The sequence below is a fragment of the Larimichthys crocea genome, chromosome XX (assembly GCF_000972845.2).
Source record: "Larimichthys crocea isolate SSNF chromosome XX, L_crocea_2.0, whole genome shotgun sequence".
Lineage (NCBI taxonomy): Eukaryota > Metazoa > Chordata > Actinopteri > Sciaenidae > Larimichthys > Larimichthys crocea.
In genome coordinates, this window is record NC_040030.1 from 10,112,780 (window position 1) to 10,126,255 (window position 13,476).

At 39.0% G+C, this 13,476-nt stretch overlaps 1 protein-coding gene across 1 annotated transcript; it reads right to left on the bottom strand.

Annotated features, from left to right (window-relative positions):
- Positions 1-329: 329 nt before the first annotated feature.
- On the bottom strand, positions 330-11,466 carry pkp2 (plakophilin 2). Its single transcript, XM_019265648.2, has 13 exons — positions 11,101-11,466; positions 9,545-9,615; positions 7,592-8,220; positions 7,319-7,457; positions 6,953-7,160; positions 6,675-6,852; positions 4,807-4,924; positions 4,425-4,586; positions 3,639-3,815; positions 2,560-2,713; positions 2,284-2,476; positions 2,053-2,140; positions 330-978 (listed from the first exon to the last, which is right to left on the bottom strand). The coding sequence occupies exons 1-13, from the start codon at positions 11,291-11,293 to the stop codon at positions 916-918; spliced, it is 2,373 nt and encodes a 790-aa protein (XP_019121193.2). The 5' UTR covers positions 11,294-11,466; the 3' UTR covers positions 330-915.
- Between the last annotated feature and the right edge of the window lie 2,010 nt (positions 11,467-13,476).

Below are 13,476 nucleotides of genomic sequence, written 5' to 3' on the forward strand. Positions count from 1 at the left end.
GTCAGTTTTTCAGGACTATGAGGCAGCAGGACAGTGACTAGAAGTGTCTGATGATAAAAACTAGAAAGCGTTTTAAAAGGTCCCGTGAAATGAAATCTGCTGTCCGTTCTGGGCTACAGTAGAAACATAGTGGTTTAACATCGCAGACTCAACCGACAATGTCCGTGGCTGTGAAGTGAAGCCAATGTGGAAGTGCCAAAATCTGCAGTTCCTTGAACGGCCACTTGAGGCTGGCTACAGAACATGTCAGTCTCCATAAGCCCCCATGTTAACATGCACAGCAGAAATAAACATGTTTACAGCCTGGTACAAAAAACTGTTTTGGTCTCTATAGCTAGTTTCCTCCCTTCTGAATTTTTATATAACCCACCTGTTCAAATAATATTAAGGCTTAAAGTTATGCGGAATTAACAGCATGATGCCTTGACAACAGGTACGTGCCATTACAGATGGTTTGTTGGAGAACCCAGGAGTCATCAGCCTGCCTTAGGTCAGCTGATGATCCACGTCTTTGCCCATTTTAAGATTAGAGGCAGGACTATGAACATGGTGGCGGCTAGAGCCAGATATTCTGAGCTTCAAAACAACTCTTCAGAAACCTGCCACACGTACGCTGTCCATTCTTTATACTAGTCAGTGGGGCAGACCCCATGATAAAGGGCATGGTTCTGAATATTATATTCTTTTTATATTTTTCTGCCATATTCTATAAATACAGTCTGCTAAAGCCTACACACTAGCAGCAATAACATGGTATACACAGATTTCAAGGCATTTTATAGGACTTTTAAGAGAAATGTAGACAAAGTTTTGTCTGCAGCAATAAGAGGAAAGAATTAAAGGTTTGCCGACTGTTACAGTACTAAGGAGGAACAGTGCATGAGTTATTGCTATTTTTAGATCTTCAGCTCAGTCTTATCCAGAGTTCACAGCCTTTGTTGTCCTTGAATTGATGAAATCAGCTTTCCTATACCCACACTGTAGAGAAAAACACAAGTGATGATTTCAGAAACTATTTTTATGTTGTGTTTTCTTTCACTTTGGTGGCCCACAGTGGTAATATCAAAAACACAAGGCATTCAGCAATAACTGCAGCTTCAAGGTGGTTAAACTACTGAATTAAATACCTGACAAACTAATACTAGATATTTAATATTGCAATGAAGCAGTTTTTCCTCATGGATTATTATCTGTCTATAATGGCAGGGTTAGCTACATCAGGCAGTTACATTTATATCCCCCTCTTACAATATTTAGCAGTACTATCTGTGCTATTAAATTTCTTAAAGCTTTTGCAGAGCAAAAACATGAACACTGAAGGGGCTGAAGAATACATGCAGACAGGATGGCGACGTGTTTGCTCAGGAAAAGTAAATTACACACATCGGTGCTGGAATGTAACATTTACAAAGTACTGTACTTAAGTACAAATATCATGCATTCATACGTCACTCCACAACATCTCAGGGACAAATACTGCACTATATTTGTCTGACAGCTTTAGTTACTTTTCAAATTGCATTTATTTTTTCACACATTTCCTGTCTATTGAAAACCAAGAAAACTGTGTGTATCTGGATTAGAAATTTCTGATAAATCGAAGGATTAAACGTTCCTTTAAGGGTTGAAGGAATTCTCTGACGTCTTTGGATAAATAAACTATTAGAAAAACATATTGGCAGGAAAATGCATTATCACAAAGCTGAAAAAGTTGACTTGACAGTACAGCAACACTACAAACACAAGATGACCCTATAGACCATGATGCAGTGCTGTACATTAAACTACCCAACAGTGTATAAAGTGGTTAAAATGATCTCAACGTTAAACAGCAGTAAAGTGAATCCAAAAGTAAAACACTGAGTGTACTTTTACTTTTGTTACATTGCTGATACATTTAAGGGTTTGAATGTAGGACCTTTTATTTGTAGTGGAGTATTTTTACAGTGTGGTATTTATACTCTTACTTAGGTAAAGAACTACTTTTGAATACATCTTCCACCACTGGGACAGTGGACAGCAGTTAATCTTTAGAAACCTTCAGGAACTCACCTTCTTGTAGGCCCCATGAAGATCAGTGTGTTTCCACATGGTGTGCAGCAGGACACACGCTGCCTGGCCTGCTCTGGTTGGTCCAAAACTATGAAATTGAAATTAGGAAATATTCTTTCTTATCTAAATACTGTGTATATGTATAATGAAGGTATAAAAACACTACAAATCAGTGGTTAGAGGTTCTCTGCTTCTACGTGAATCCTTGAGGTGTGTGTAAGTTGGACTAACCCGTTGTCCTTGTTGCTGATGTTGATGATCTTTGGGAGAGCTCCCTGATTGACGATGGCTTTGACGTGCTGCCTGTCACTCTGACACAGGTTAATCAGGATATGACACAGAGACACCGTCACCTCCGTGGGCTGGTCAGTGCCGGTGTCGTCGTTGGGGAGCATCTCCACCACCTCTGGCAACACACGCTTCACTTCAGGGCAACAAATAAAAGATATATTGGTTTGTGGTCCACATGGAGACGAAATGATCTCAGGTTTGAAGGGAAACAGTTACCAATTTCTGGGTGCAGTTCCTGGTAGCGCGAGAGGTTTTTTATTAAAGATATGGCTGTCTTCTTCACATCAGTCTCACCCTCCTCCAACATCTTCTTGACATGCTGGAGGCCATTTTCCCGTTGAACAACAGTGAAGGCGATGGCTTCAATCAGCTGCCAGGCAACAGAAAATACATCAAATACAGTATGTGTAATGTGGTGCTGATGATTACACTGGATTTGGTTTACAAGTCTTAATACATAACTATGTGTGACATGGATTTCCCTTTAATCTAGTGTTGTCAAGTTATCAACTAATCAACCCGCAAATTATTTATTCATTAAGAATATTTTTTTTTAAATGTTTTTCTCTGTTTTATATGATGACTTTGAATTGAATTTGAAGTTCATATCAATAATTTTCCAAATGTTCCTGTGTGTTATGTAATATCACTTCAACTTTGCTTCATTCATCAGGCAGAGTGATATTTATAAAAAATAAATATACAGTATATTGCTTACTTAATTGGTACTCCACTAACTCGTTAACACTTCTCAATAGTAGAGTACAGAATCTCAGAATCTCAGAGATCAAGGAAGCATACTACATACTGAAATACAAGCTTGATAAATTACTATAGTCAGTATGTTTCTTATTTTGAAATTTGCCTTGACCGACCGGAAGCAAATAAAGTGGATTGAATGTTAGATTCTGCACGAACACCATCATCATCTAAAGTGGATTGAATGTTAGATTCTGCACGAACACCATCATCATCTCTGTCTTTTTAGATTCTGTCATGTCAATTTGGGCTGCTGTGCCCATTTCTTACCGCTAGATATCAGTATTCTGCACAATCTTACATATTGTACCTTTTTAATCTGTAAAAAATAAATGCATCCCTGCCACTATTCCAGATAACTGAACTACAGAATCACATAGTATTGGAAATACACTACATTATATACCTCATCTGTCCCACGACTAAAACATTAAAAACAAATATAGATCTATAAAAGTCTAAATAAAGCTGTGTGGTCAGAAAATAGATCTATGTTGTTGAGACAGAGCTGAACTGATGTTTCTGTCCTCTCTTACTGGTCCATTCCCAGCCGTGATGTTCTGCAGGGCTCCGATGGCAGCCTCCTGGGTGTAGTGACGCACACTGCGGGCCATCAGTGACAGGTACATCCGAATAGTGATGGCGCTCCACAACCACTCTATGCCACGGGGGTTAGCATTCTCCTCCAGAAGGGGGCTCTCTCGCTCCAGATGCTGTTGGAGGGACAGAGTCTGTGAGCTGCAGTTGTTTTTAGATCAGCAGGTTCACTGAGTTCATTTTGACGATGGGAAGCTATGACTTCTTTTTTGTTTTTTTTTATCTCATTGTGCCTATGTGGGCATTTAAAGTTCACTTAACCAGTGAAGACTGAGCATCCATGCCAGTCTGCTACATCACTGTAAATTCATGTAATTATAAACAACTCACAGTGTCCAGTGCAGTCACTGAGCAACTGCAATGCAGATGACTGTTTAAGGAGCCTAATGAAATGAAAAATACAATTCATAACCTGTAGTCCTGTGTGTTTTCTTCTTTTGTAACTGTTAAAATGCTAAAAATACCAAAATACATCCCCTCATGTAAAACAAATATAATTAAATATTTCAGATGACTAGCCCTGAATTATATAAAACCACATTTGACCATTAGCTTGAGGGTCAAATCCAGCAGAGCAATATCATAGCAGTGGACATGTTTTTGGATCACACACTTGCGTGCATTATGTCTGAGACTGTTCTTTATGATTTGGGCTAGGCCCCTTAAATGATCCCTATTAAATGATCCCAATCAAATATTAACCCCCCCCCTCGTCGTAAGATTACCTCTGTGATCTTGGCACCACGATATGAAAAGCAGCCGACAGCCTTTGGTTTGGGAGCCAAGCTTTGTCGTGATTCTCTCAGATCCCTTGAGTACTTCATAGGAAGCTCTGCCTCTAACTGATAAGACAGGTTATGCAAGATGCAGACGCAGTTCTCTGTGGACTTCAGAGCAGATACATGGAGGATTTATATGAATGACATGACATGCTCTATTGGAGAGAGAAAAAGTGGTTTAAAGTCGAGTAAAATATACGCTGCAGATGTAGAAACTCCCACATGTGGGCCCGTAATACATTGCACTATAGATCAAACCACTGGGCAGTTATGAAATGGTCTGTGAAGATAAATGCTTTCTCTGGAAGGCTTTTCATTTTCATGTCACCTTGTCATCTGTCTTGTAGTCAGCTATGGCTCCTCGGATGTAGTAGACCAGAGAGTCAATAAGATTCTCACACTCCCTGATTGCTTTCCTGCCATCTGGACCAGCAGAGCTCAGATTTCTGGAGGCAAAAAACAGTCAAAACAATCAAGGTAATGGGGCATCTGTGTGTATTTCAAATAAGATATGCCATTTTTAGTCCTACTGAACCATATTAGCACTGTTAAGTACGAGAAATTCCCATGTTACAGTACACCAAATAAAAACATTTCTCATCCCCTTCTGTCAAATACATAATTGAAAAGAAAAATGGATGCACTATTTTGGATCTCAGGCCTTTCCAAAGTCAGACTAACAAAACATTTTTATGTAATCCAACTTCCCCGGGAAAATAAATATAACCATTAACATTCTAACTCCACACAGCGAGGTCTTTGTGCCGACGCGAAATATAAATCGGAGAGGAACTCATCATTTATCTCATCCGGGGGGAGTTCAAAAGGTTTGAGAACATGATTAGGAGAACCGGAGAACATTTGGCCAGCAAGGACTGAGTGATTTCAGTTCAGCAGAGCGGAGAGAAGAGAGGACTCGATGAATAATTCAGTCTTTCACTCATTTGATCTGGCTATAGTTGCCAGGGCAGCAGTGCGCCTGATATCTCCTGCTTTGTAAACAGAGAGATGATGTCTTAACAGCTGAGGCAACAATATGATACATAAATTACCACAAGCACAAGGATGAATACGAAGGTCTGTTTTCGCCATGCTAACTAGATGCTAAGTAACCGACTGCTACTCCCACCATGTAAGAATGCCATACTTACATTTATATTGATAATTCTGCTCATACGGTTCATACTATTTATATCTCCAGACTTTTCTATTCCCGGATGTCTTTTAGCTTGTATATATTTTTTTTTCATATTTTCATTTTTATTTTTATTTTATTTTTATTTCATATTTTATTTTATATATATCTTTACATCTTCACACTGTTTGGACAGAGAGAAACGTAATTTCAATTCTCTGTATGTCTTGTACATATTGCAGTATTGACAATAAAGCCGACTTGAAGTTGAACTTGAAGAAGGAGCTCTACCACAGGTCCTTCATTCCAACAGCTGTCAGACTCTTCAACACCAGCATGACTTTTTCTATACATTTCTTATTTATGAGTAATTTATTATCCACCTTGTGTATACGAGCTGCTGTGACAGGTGAAGAACTACTGAAAGTTTCAACCATGTTACTATAGCACTAATAAGCATATGCTTAACATGTCAAACGCAGATGGTGATAATACATTTTACACCTGTTGACATCATTTAGCTCATAACATGACTGTAGACTATTAGTTTTGACAAGATGTGATCACTTAACTAGAAGATCGAGAAACCACAAGTCAAAAGAGGGTGACTAGTTCTTTCCACAGAAACACTGTCAGTATTTACTGGCTGTTATAACAGCCGGATTCAGATGAAGAATGATAACAGCAGTTTACAGGATGTTCAGGGATTGTTTACTCATAACTAAGCCTGGCAGAGACAGATATCATAAAGTTCTGCTAAATTAACTTCCTGCTATTTGTAATGTCATTATTGTCTTATGCAGCGCAGTTTACTTTCACTTTCACACATTTCTCCATTCTGATCCATGATCAGAAAGTATGATTTTGTGGTCCCTGGAGGGTAAAATAGTGAAGCATAAGTGATTTTTTTGATGTCTTGCAATGTGCATGACTGTTTTGTCTCGAATTCTGTATTTAGTTTGATATAAGCTGATTATCTGACACCAGGAGTGGTGTCTGTTTACTCCTATCTGCAAAAGCTCTCTGACTATCTAGTTTCAAACCCCAACAAAGGAGCTTACCTGAGGCAGCCGGTGGCATTGTGAAACACAGCGGCATCGGCTAGGAGCTCGTCTTTTGGGTTCTCGCCTTCAGAAATGCCAGAACTTGGTACCAGGACTGACTTGGTGAGGACAGATAATGCCTCTCTGGAGATGCGTTCCTTCAAAAGATCATGAGAGGAGAGGTTCCACAAAAGACCTGAGGTGGAAATGTACATATATATTTATTATTTGCAAAGGAGGCCAGTTTGGGTGGCAGTGTTTCTAATTTTGGAGCAATCATGAAGAAGAAAACCGACCAGTAAGCTCTCGTCTGGTCTCCACATCACGGCTGCTCTTCAACGCAGGCAAAATGATGGCCAGACCATCGTTTTCCTTCACCTCCATCTTGTTTTCGCCACTCTGGTAGACAACGTTACGTAGAGCCCCAGCAGCGACACGCTGCACCTCCTCGTTGTCGATGCGGAGAAGATTCAGGAGCTTTCCAATCCCATGGAGATAGTACACCTAGGAGTGCATTATTAATAAACAGATTTATGGGCACAATCTCTATCAGTCATGACATTCAGAGAGTGTTCTCAGCAAGGACTGATATCACCTCTGTTACATATTAATCATCATAAATGTTTTGAATCACTCTATAGATGGCATCTGGTTAAACATACAATCTTTTTAGCGTCTGTGTTCCTGAAACATTGATTCTGTATGTGGCTGGCTGCACAGATAAGTGTTTCTTCATTATCCTGGTTCAACAGATTCACGGCCCTCTCCATCGTCATCTCTGGAGGCTTGTTCTCTGACTTCCTGTGTGAGAAGACAACCACAAATTAAAAAGTATGCCACCTCTTAAATGTCTCAAAATACAGCTCATGGCCTGAATCACACAATACAAGAATATATGAAATTATTAAATGTACAAATTGAACACACAGTCTTACAATGTGGTGACATTTTCCGCCTGTATCTGCTGAATAGGGAGATCTACTTCCATCGGCCTCCCTGTGTCCACCTCCATGCTGATGACTGAAGGTGGGTATGACTTCCGCATACTCTGCTGCTGAGCAGCCCTCCTCATCTGAGCCAACCAGGACATGGCTTCGTCAGTCTGGGTAGCACCAAGCATCATGGTACCACCCTGTCCCTGAAAGGTGTGTTTGTCCTGTTTGGCCACACTTTGGTTGTGACCCCAGCGAGAGTCATATTCACCATTTTGCTGAAACGCTGCATTTGCAAACTGTGGTGCTGCTGCCGTCTGTCTGAATGATGTCCTGCGGAAGCTCCCGTGTCCAGCCGTGGACGTTTGTGGCCACATGGGACGTGGCATCTCAGAGAAGGCATACCGATGAAATGAATCAGAGCCAAACGAGCGGTCCAGCAGAGTGCCAGAGAACCTGTGTGACTGACTGTGTCCTGGGTGGCTGTACGTCCCATAACGGAGGGTACTGCAATTGAAGCGACTGCGAGGAAACTCTGGGCTCGGTGGTGGAGACACTTCCACCCTCCTGGAGGGTCTTCGCAAATGGTTGTTTGAAAAAGAGCAGTTGGTGGAGCTCATAAATCCATTTACCTACAAAAAAAAAGCCACACTTATAATGTTGTGACCTGTTTGCTTGGCTGGTACTTCTCTGGAAGGACTATAAATTTACCTGCTGAATGCTGACCTTGTACAGACTTATAATGTATAATGCATGAAAGTCTGAATCTATACCTCAACATCTGTATACAAAACAAACTTCACTACCAGGGGATGTTAGTGTGATTTAAATTACATGATTGAAATGTTTGGAATGTGCTGTATCACAAAATAACACACCTATTTTAGACTTTAGAGTCACCAATTAACCTGTGAAGTGCATGTCTTAGGATTGTGGGTGGAAGCCAGAGTACTCATCGTGAACCCACGCAGACACGGAGAGAACATGCAAACTCCACACGGAAAGGCCCCAGCCGAGGTTCGAACCAGGAACCTTCTTGCTGTGAGGCAACAGGGCTAGCCGTGGCAACTTATTATAATAGATATTATATATTATATATTAGGGCAGCATGGTGGTGCAGTGGTTTGCACTGTTGTTCTCCCTATGTCTGTGTGGGTTCTCTCCAGGTACTCTGCCACAATCCAAAAACATGCATTTAACAGGTTAATTGGTGACTCTAAATTGCTCGTAGGTGTAAAGTCAGCTGGGATAGGCTCCAGCCTCACCATGACTCTGATGAGGATAAGCGGTTACAGATAATGGATGGAGCCCTAAAACTGACAAAACATAGTAAAATGTGAATCTGCATACATTATTATTAATGATTAAAATTGAGTATAATGGAGAGTAATCTTTAAACTCTTCATTTAGACCACTGTTGATAAAATATTTAAAATTTTAATGTGCTCAATGTTTGTGCGTGCATTCACTTTTAATGTATTGTATCAACTGATTAGTAATAAAGGAAAAATACCCTTTTATTTTTCCATTTTTCACCTGGTAAAATAAATGAATCTTTATTTATTTTTATTTTGTTACTTTTAAGACTCCATTCACCTTGAGCACACACTGTAAAAAAAAAGTCGCACATTACCTCAAACATCAAACTAAATGTGAGAACACAATCATTCATTTTACGGACCTGAAGGCTCTGATCATAAACTAACAGCAGCAGACGATTTGACTATGTTCAAATATGTCAGGATATGTCAGGTCAAATATGTCAGGAGCAAAATATAGGACAAGTAAAACACGCAAAGAAGGTATTTGATTTTATCTGTCATGGAGAAAGGCCAATCAGACCAGTTTTCGGAGGGGAAAAGGACAATCAGATAAAACTTCTAATGACACATAAACTGTTTGTGTGTGTGTGCGTGCATGACTAAATAAAGAGATCGAGGTGAAACAGTCCCGTACCTTCATGTTTGATAAAAGTCCATCTGCACCATCAAAGCTCTTTGCTGTGTTTTTCTGTAAATGGACACTACCTGAAACAAGTTGAAGAGGTTTTGTTAGAGTATCCTGTTACACACTGTAATTACCTAAACGCATCACAACACTGACACTTCCTCAGGGGCATGATTCCCACCCTGGCTGTCTGAACTAAAAAAGTAACAGCACACGCTCACAGTGCTGCGTCACTGTGGTTCAAACCAAATGTGTTCATTTGCATTGACAGGGATTGACAGAAGGAAGGCGTAGGCAGCAGATAGGACAGAGACTTTAAATCTCTAGTCTAATATTTGTAATGTGAGGATCTGCAACCACTGTTCTTTGTCAAATATGATAGTTTACTGAATATGTTTGACTTTTGGCTGGATAAAATGACACATTTCAAGACATCACAATCTATTTTCTGACTTTTTAAAACCAAACAATCTATTAAATAAGAAAATAAGCGATAACAGATTCATCAGTGATGAAAATAATCATTAGTTGCAGCCTTATTAATATGTATTTTAATCATTATTAATCATTTCTTACTGACAATTCATTACACTAAACTTAAACGACCTTTCATGTCCCAGTCTTAGTTGGTCTAAAATTTCCTCACAAATAGTTTCTTTACTTCCTCTTCCAAAAGCCAAAAAAAAAAGACTTTCATTTGAATTCATACATCATAGGCCGGCGTTGTAAATATACAATAAAAATCAACTCATCAAGAAGTAATAACAAACTGAACTCTTAAGGAACAAAATCAACACTGAAAATTCTTATTGTTGGTTGATGATTGACTGAAGTTCATAGCTGACCCACCCACATTTTGATTCACGGTACTAGTAATAAAATTAATAAATCAAGGTATAACCAGGCCAGCGGATGATGTATTAATTTCAAGCTCTGTCAGCTGGATGTCCAATCTCTTTTGAGGTGGTTGAATGAAACTGCAGAAACCTGCCGGACAAGCAAACTAGTATGAGGCATGCATTCCAGCAACAAAAATGCCTGTGTTTAGACAAAAATGATTGTATGCTACACACAGAGGCCACTGAGAGGGGTTTGGTAGATGACAGAAGTGCTCCAGGGGGGTCAAAAGATAATTAACGCGACAGGAAATAAGAAAAAATATTGTTGAGATTCAAAGTGAAGTCATTCGTTCTGAGTTTGATCTTTTAAAAAATAGAATACTGGGTGGTTTTAGTTATTCAGTATCACACAGTTAAAGTTAAACAACCTGAGGGGTTTATGATCGAGTTCATAACAACTCATAAACATAATCAGCTGGTTACAATGGGTCACAAGCAGACACTGGTTCATGTAACCATACCATAGTTTAATAGTTTAAGAATGTGCATATTAAATGAACACAAATGAGTTGTAATTTAAGAGAATTATTTAGTGAACCACCCTCTGAAAAATGATCCTTCCAGGTCTAAGCTGTGCATCCTGCTGTGTATAGCTGTGTCATATTATCTGACAGTCTTCCCCTGTATGTACATTAAGCATGATCATAGAAGAAATCTGAACATTACCATTGGACATATTCTTTCTCGCCTTCCGTGCCAGTGTGAGCTGAACCTGCTGATGAACGCGCAGGCTCCGGTCGTTTGAATTCACTTTCATGGAGGACATTGGTTTCGGCTCGGCCGGCAGAGCCAGGCTGGAGTCCTCCAGCACGAGCGAGTCCAGCGTAGGTAACGCGGTTTTAAAAAACACCTCATCCATTGTGAACTAATCCGTTACGAGTCTATTTAACTTACACAGGTACACCGTTCCTGGATCAATGTTTGGCCCTGCTTTGTCCCACTCAGGTGAACCGACCGACGTCCTGACACTGAGGAGGGCGGGGCTAGAGGCGACGCACCTCAGGTGTCAGGTGTCGTTGCTGGGCGGTTGGATATCACCTGGCATTACTTTCATTACAGTCACTGTGTAATGTAACTAAGCTAAGTACATTCATTCAAGTAACTGTTGTACTTATTTTTATTCAACCACATTATACTGAAGAATTTACATTTATTGTACTTTAAAAGTTTAGTTTAAATAGTTTAAAGGTCCAGTGTGTTAGATTTAATGGCATCTTGCGGTGTAGTTGCTGATTGTAACCCCCTCATCTCACCCCCTCCTTCCTAACATAAAGGAGAGACTGTAATAATGTTAAAGTAAATATTATGCAATAATAATATAATAACTCTTAAGGAGATTTTACTATAAGTGCTTTTACTTTTTAAAATACATTTTAATGATATGACTTTCACTTATTTCATGTAATGTATAATAAATTGTGGTGTCACTACAAGCCTAAGGTCTGAATATTTCTTCCAGCTTTATAATAAACCTAATATGTTTGACACACATCATTGACTTTTACCCACTTTTCAGTGTTGAATATACATTTTTGCCAAACAATGACTGCTGACCATGCAGAGACAAGGTGGTTGAACTCTTCAAATGTTATACAACAGGTGCAGGTTACAGCTCACCTGGTGATGACTAATACTAACTCTAAGAGTTGTTACACACATGATCAGTTTCACACACTCCCACACCACCCTCTTTAACTAACTAACCGAGGACACAACCCACCAGGTGTGTCTTACCAGTGAAAGCTCTTACACATAACTTATATAATCATGACAGTCTGTTTTTTATATAGGCCGCAACATTTGGCTCTTTGTGCCTTTGACGATATACTGCTGGCAGCTGCTTAACCTGTTTGTTTTTTATTTCCTAGATGAGAACAAAGACCAACTTCTATTATATTATACTCTATTGTTAAGATATTATAATATGTTCAATTATGTTACTACAAAACAAAGCTGGATCTCTAGGTAAAGCTCATGGGAACATCCACCGTTTATGAATGATCAGTGAAATTATAGGAGTCTTCTGAGGACCTATGCAAATCTGTTCCCGGAGTCAAAATGTAGTTTTACAGCCCATGTCATCTGATACTGTGTGAACTGTCTAACCCAAAAACGTCATCCATTAAACGTGTAACATTACAAATGCTGAGAATGGCCAACATTTCCCCCCCGGGCCGCATAGCAGGTTAATCTAGTCATGACTCCAAAGCTATTAATACACTAAACCTGTTTTTATTTTTACTTAGATAAAATGCTAATCAGCTACTGACTGTTTGTAGAAACAAAGTCACTGAATCATTTGCCAAATATTCTTTGTACAAAAAACATTTTGTCTCAAATGAAAATTCAACAACAGTTACAATAAGATTTCTCCCCTTTAATGCAATCTTTTTCTCAAAAACAATCTTTCCAGTCCAGGTCTTTTAAAATCACGCTCACATTGAACTTTTCTGTGCATAATATTCATGATAAAACGGTGACAGATGTGTTGTTTTCTGTTTTGATTGTTTGGATACATCCATGTGACATGACAAGGCAACAGTCAAGCTTGTCCAAATCCGCTCATTTCAGTGGATGCTTGTGTGTCTTACATTTTTGTACACATACAGTACATTATCCTTACAGTCATGCTTTACCCATAAAAGCAGCAGCATTCACAGATCAACACAGACCCAAGCATCAAACAAAAGCTCCAACAAGTGGAGGAAGAAGGTGTTTCACAGGGACACTCAGCTGTAAAAAAAAAATTAAAAAGATTATTGTGTTTAAGTTAAATGTATGTTATTTATTGAGGTCTGAGATGATCAGTTACATGACAGGTGGATTTTTAAAAAATGGGGGTAAAAAGAATAAGTGCCTGTGGTTCATTAGTTATGGTTTCAACAGTGATGGATGCAGTTAAACACACACCTTTTCACATTTTAGATAATATTAACATTAATCAAGTTTATAAAACAATGTTTAAGATCATTATTATTATTTTTTTAATCTTTTGGCGTATTATTATTATTATTGGTGTATTATAATGTGACATCAAACAAT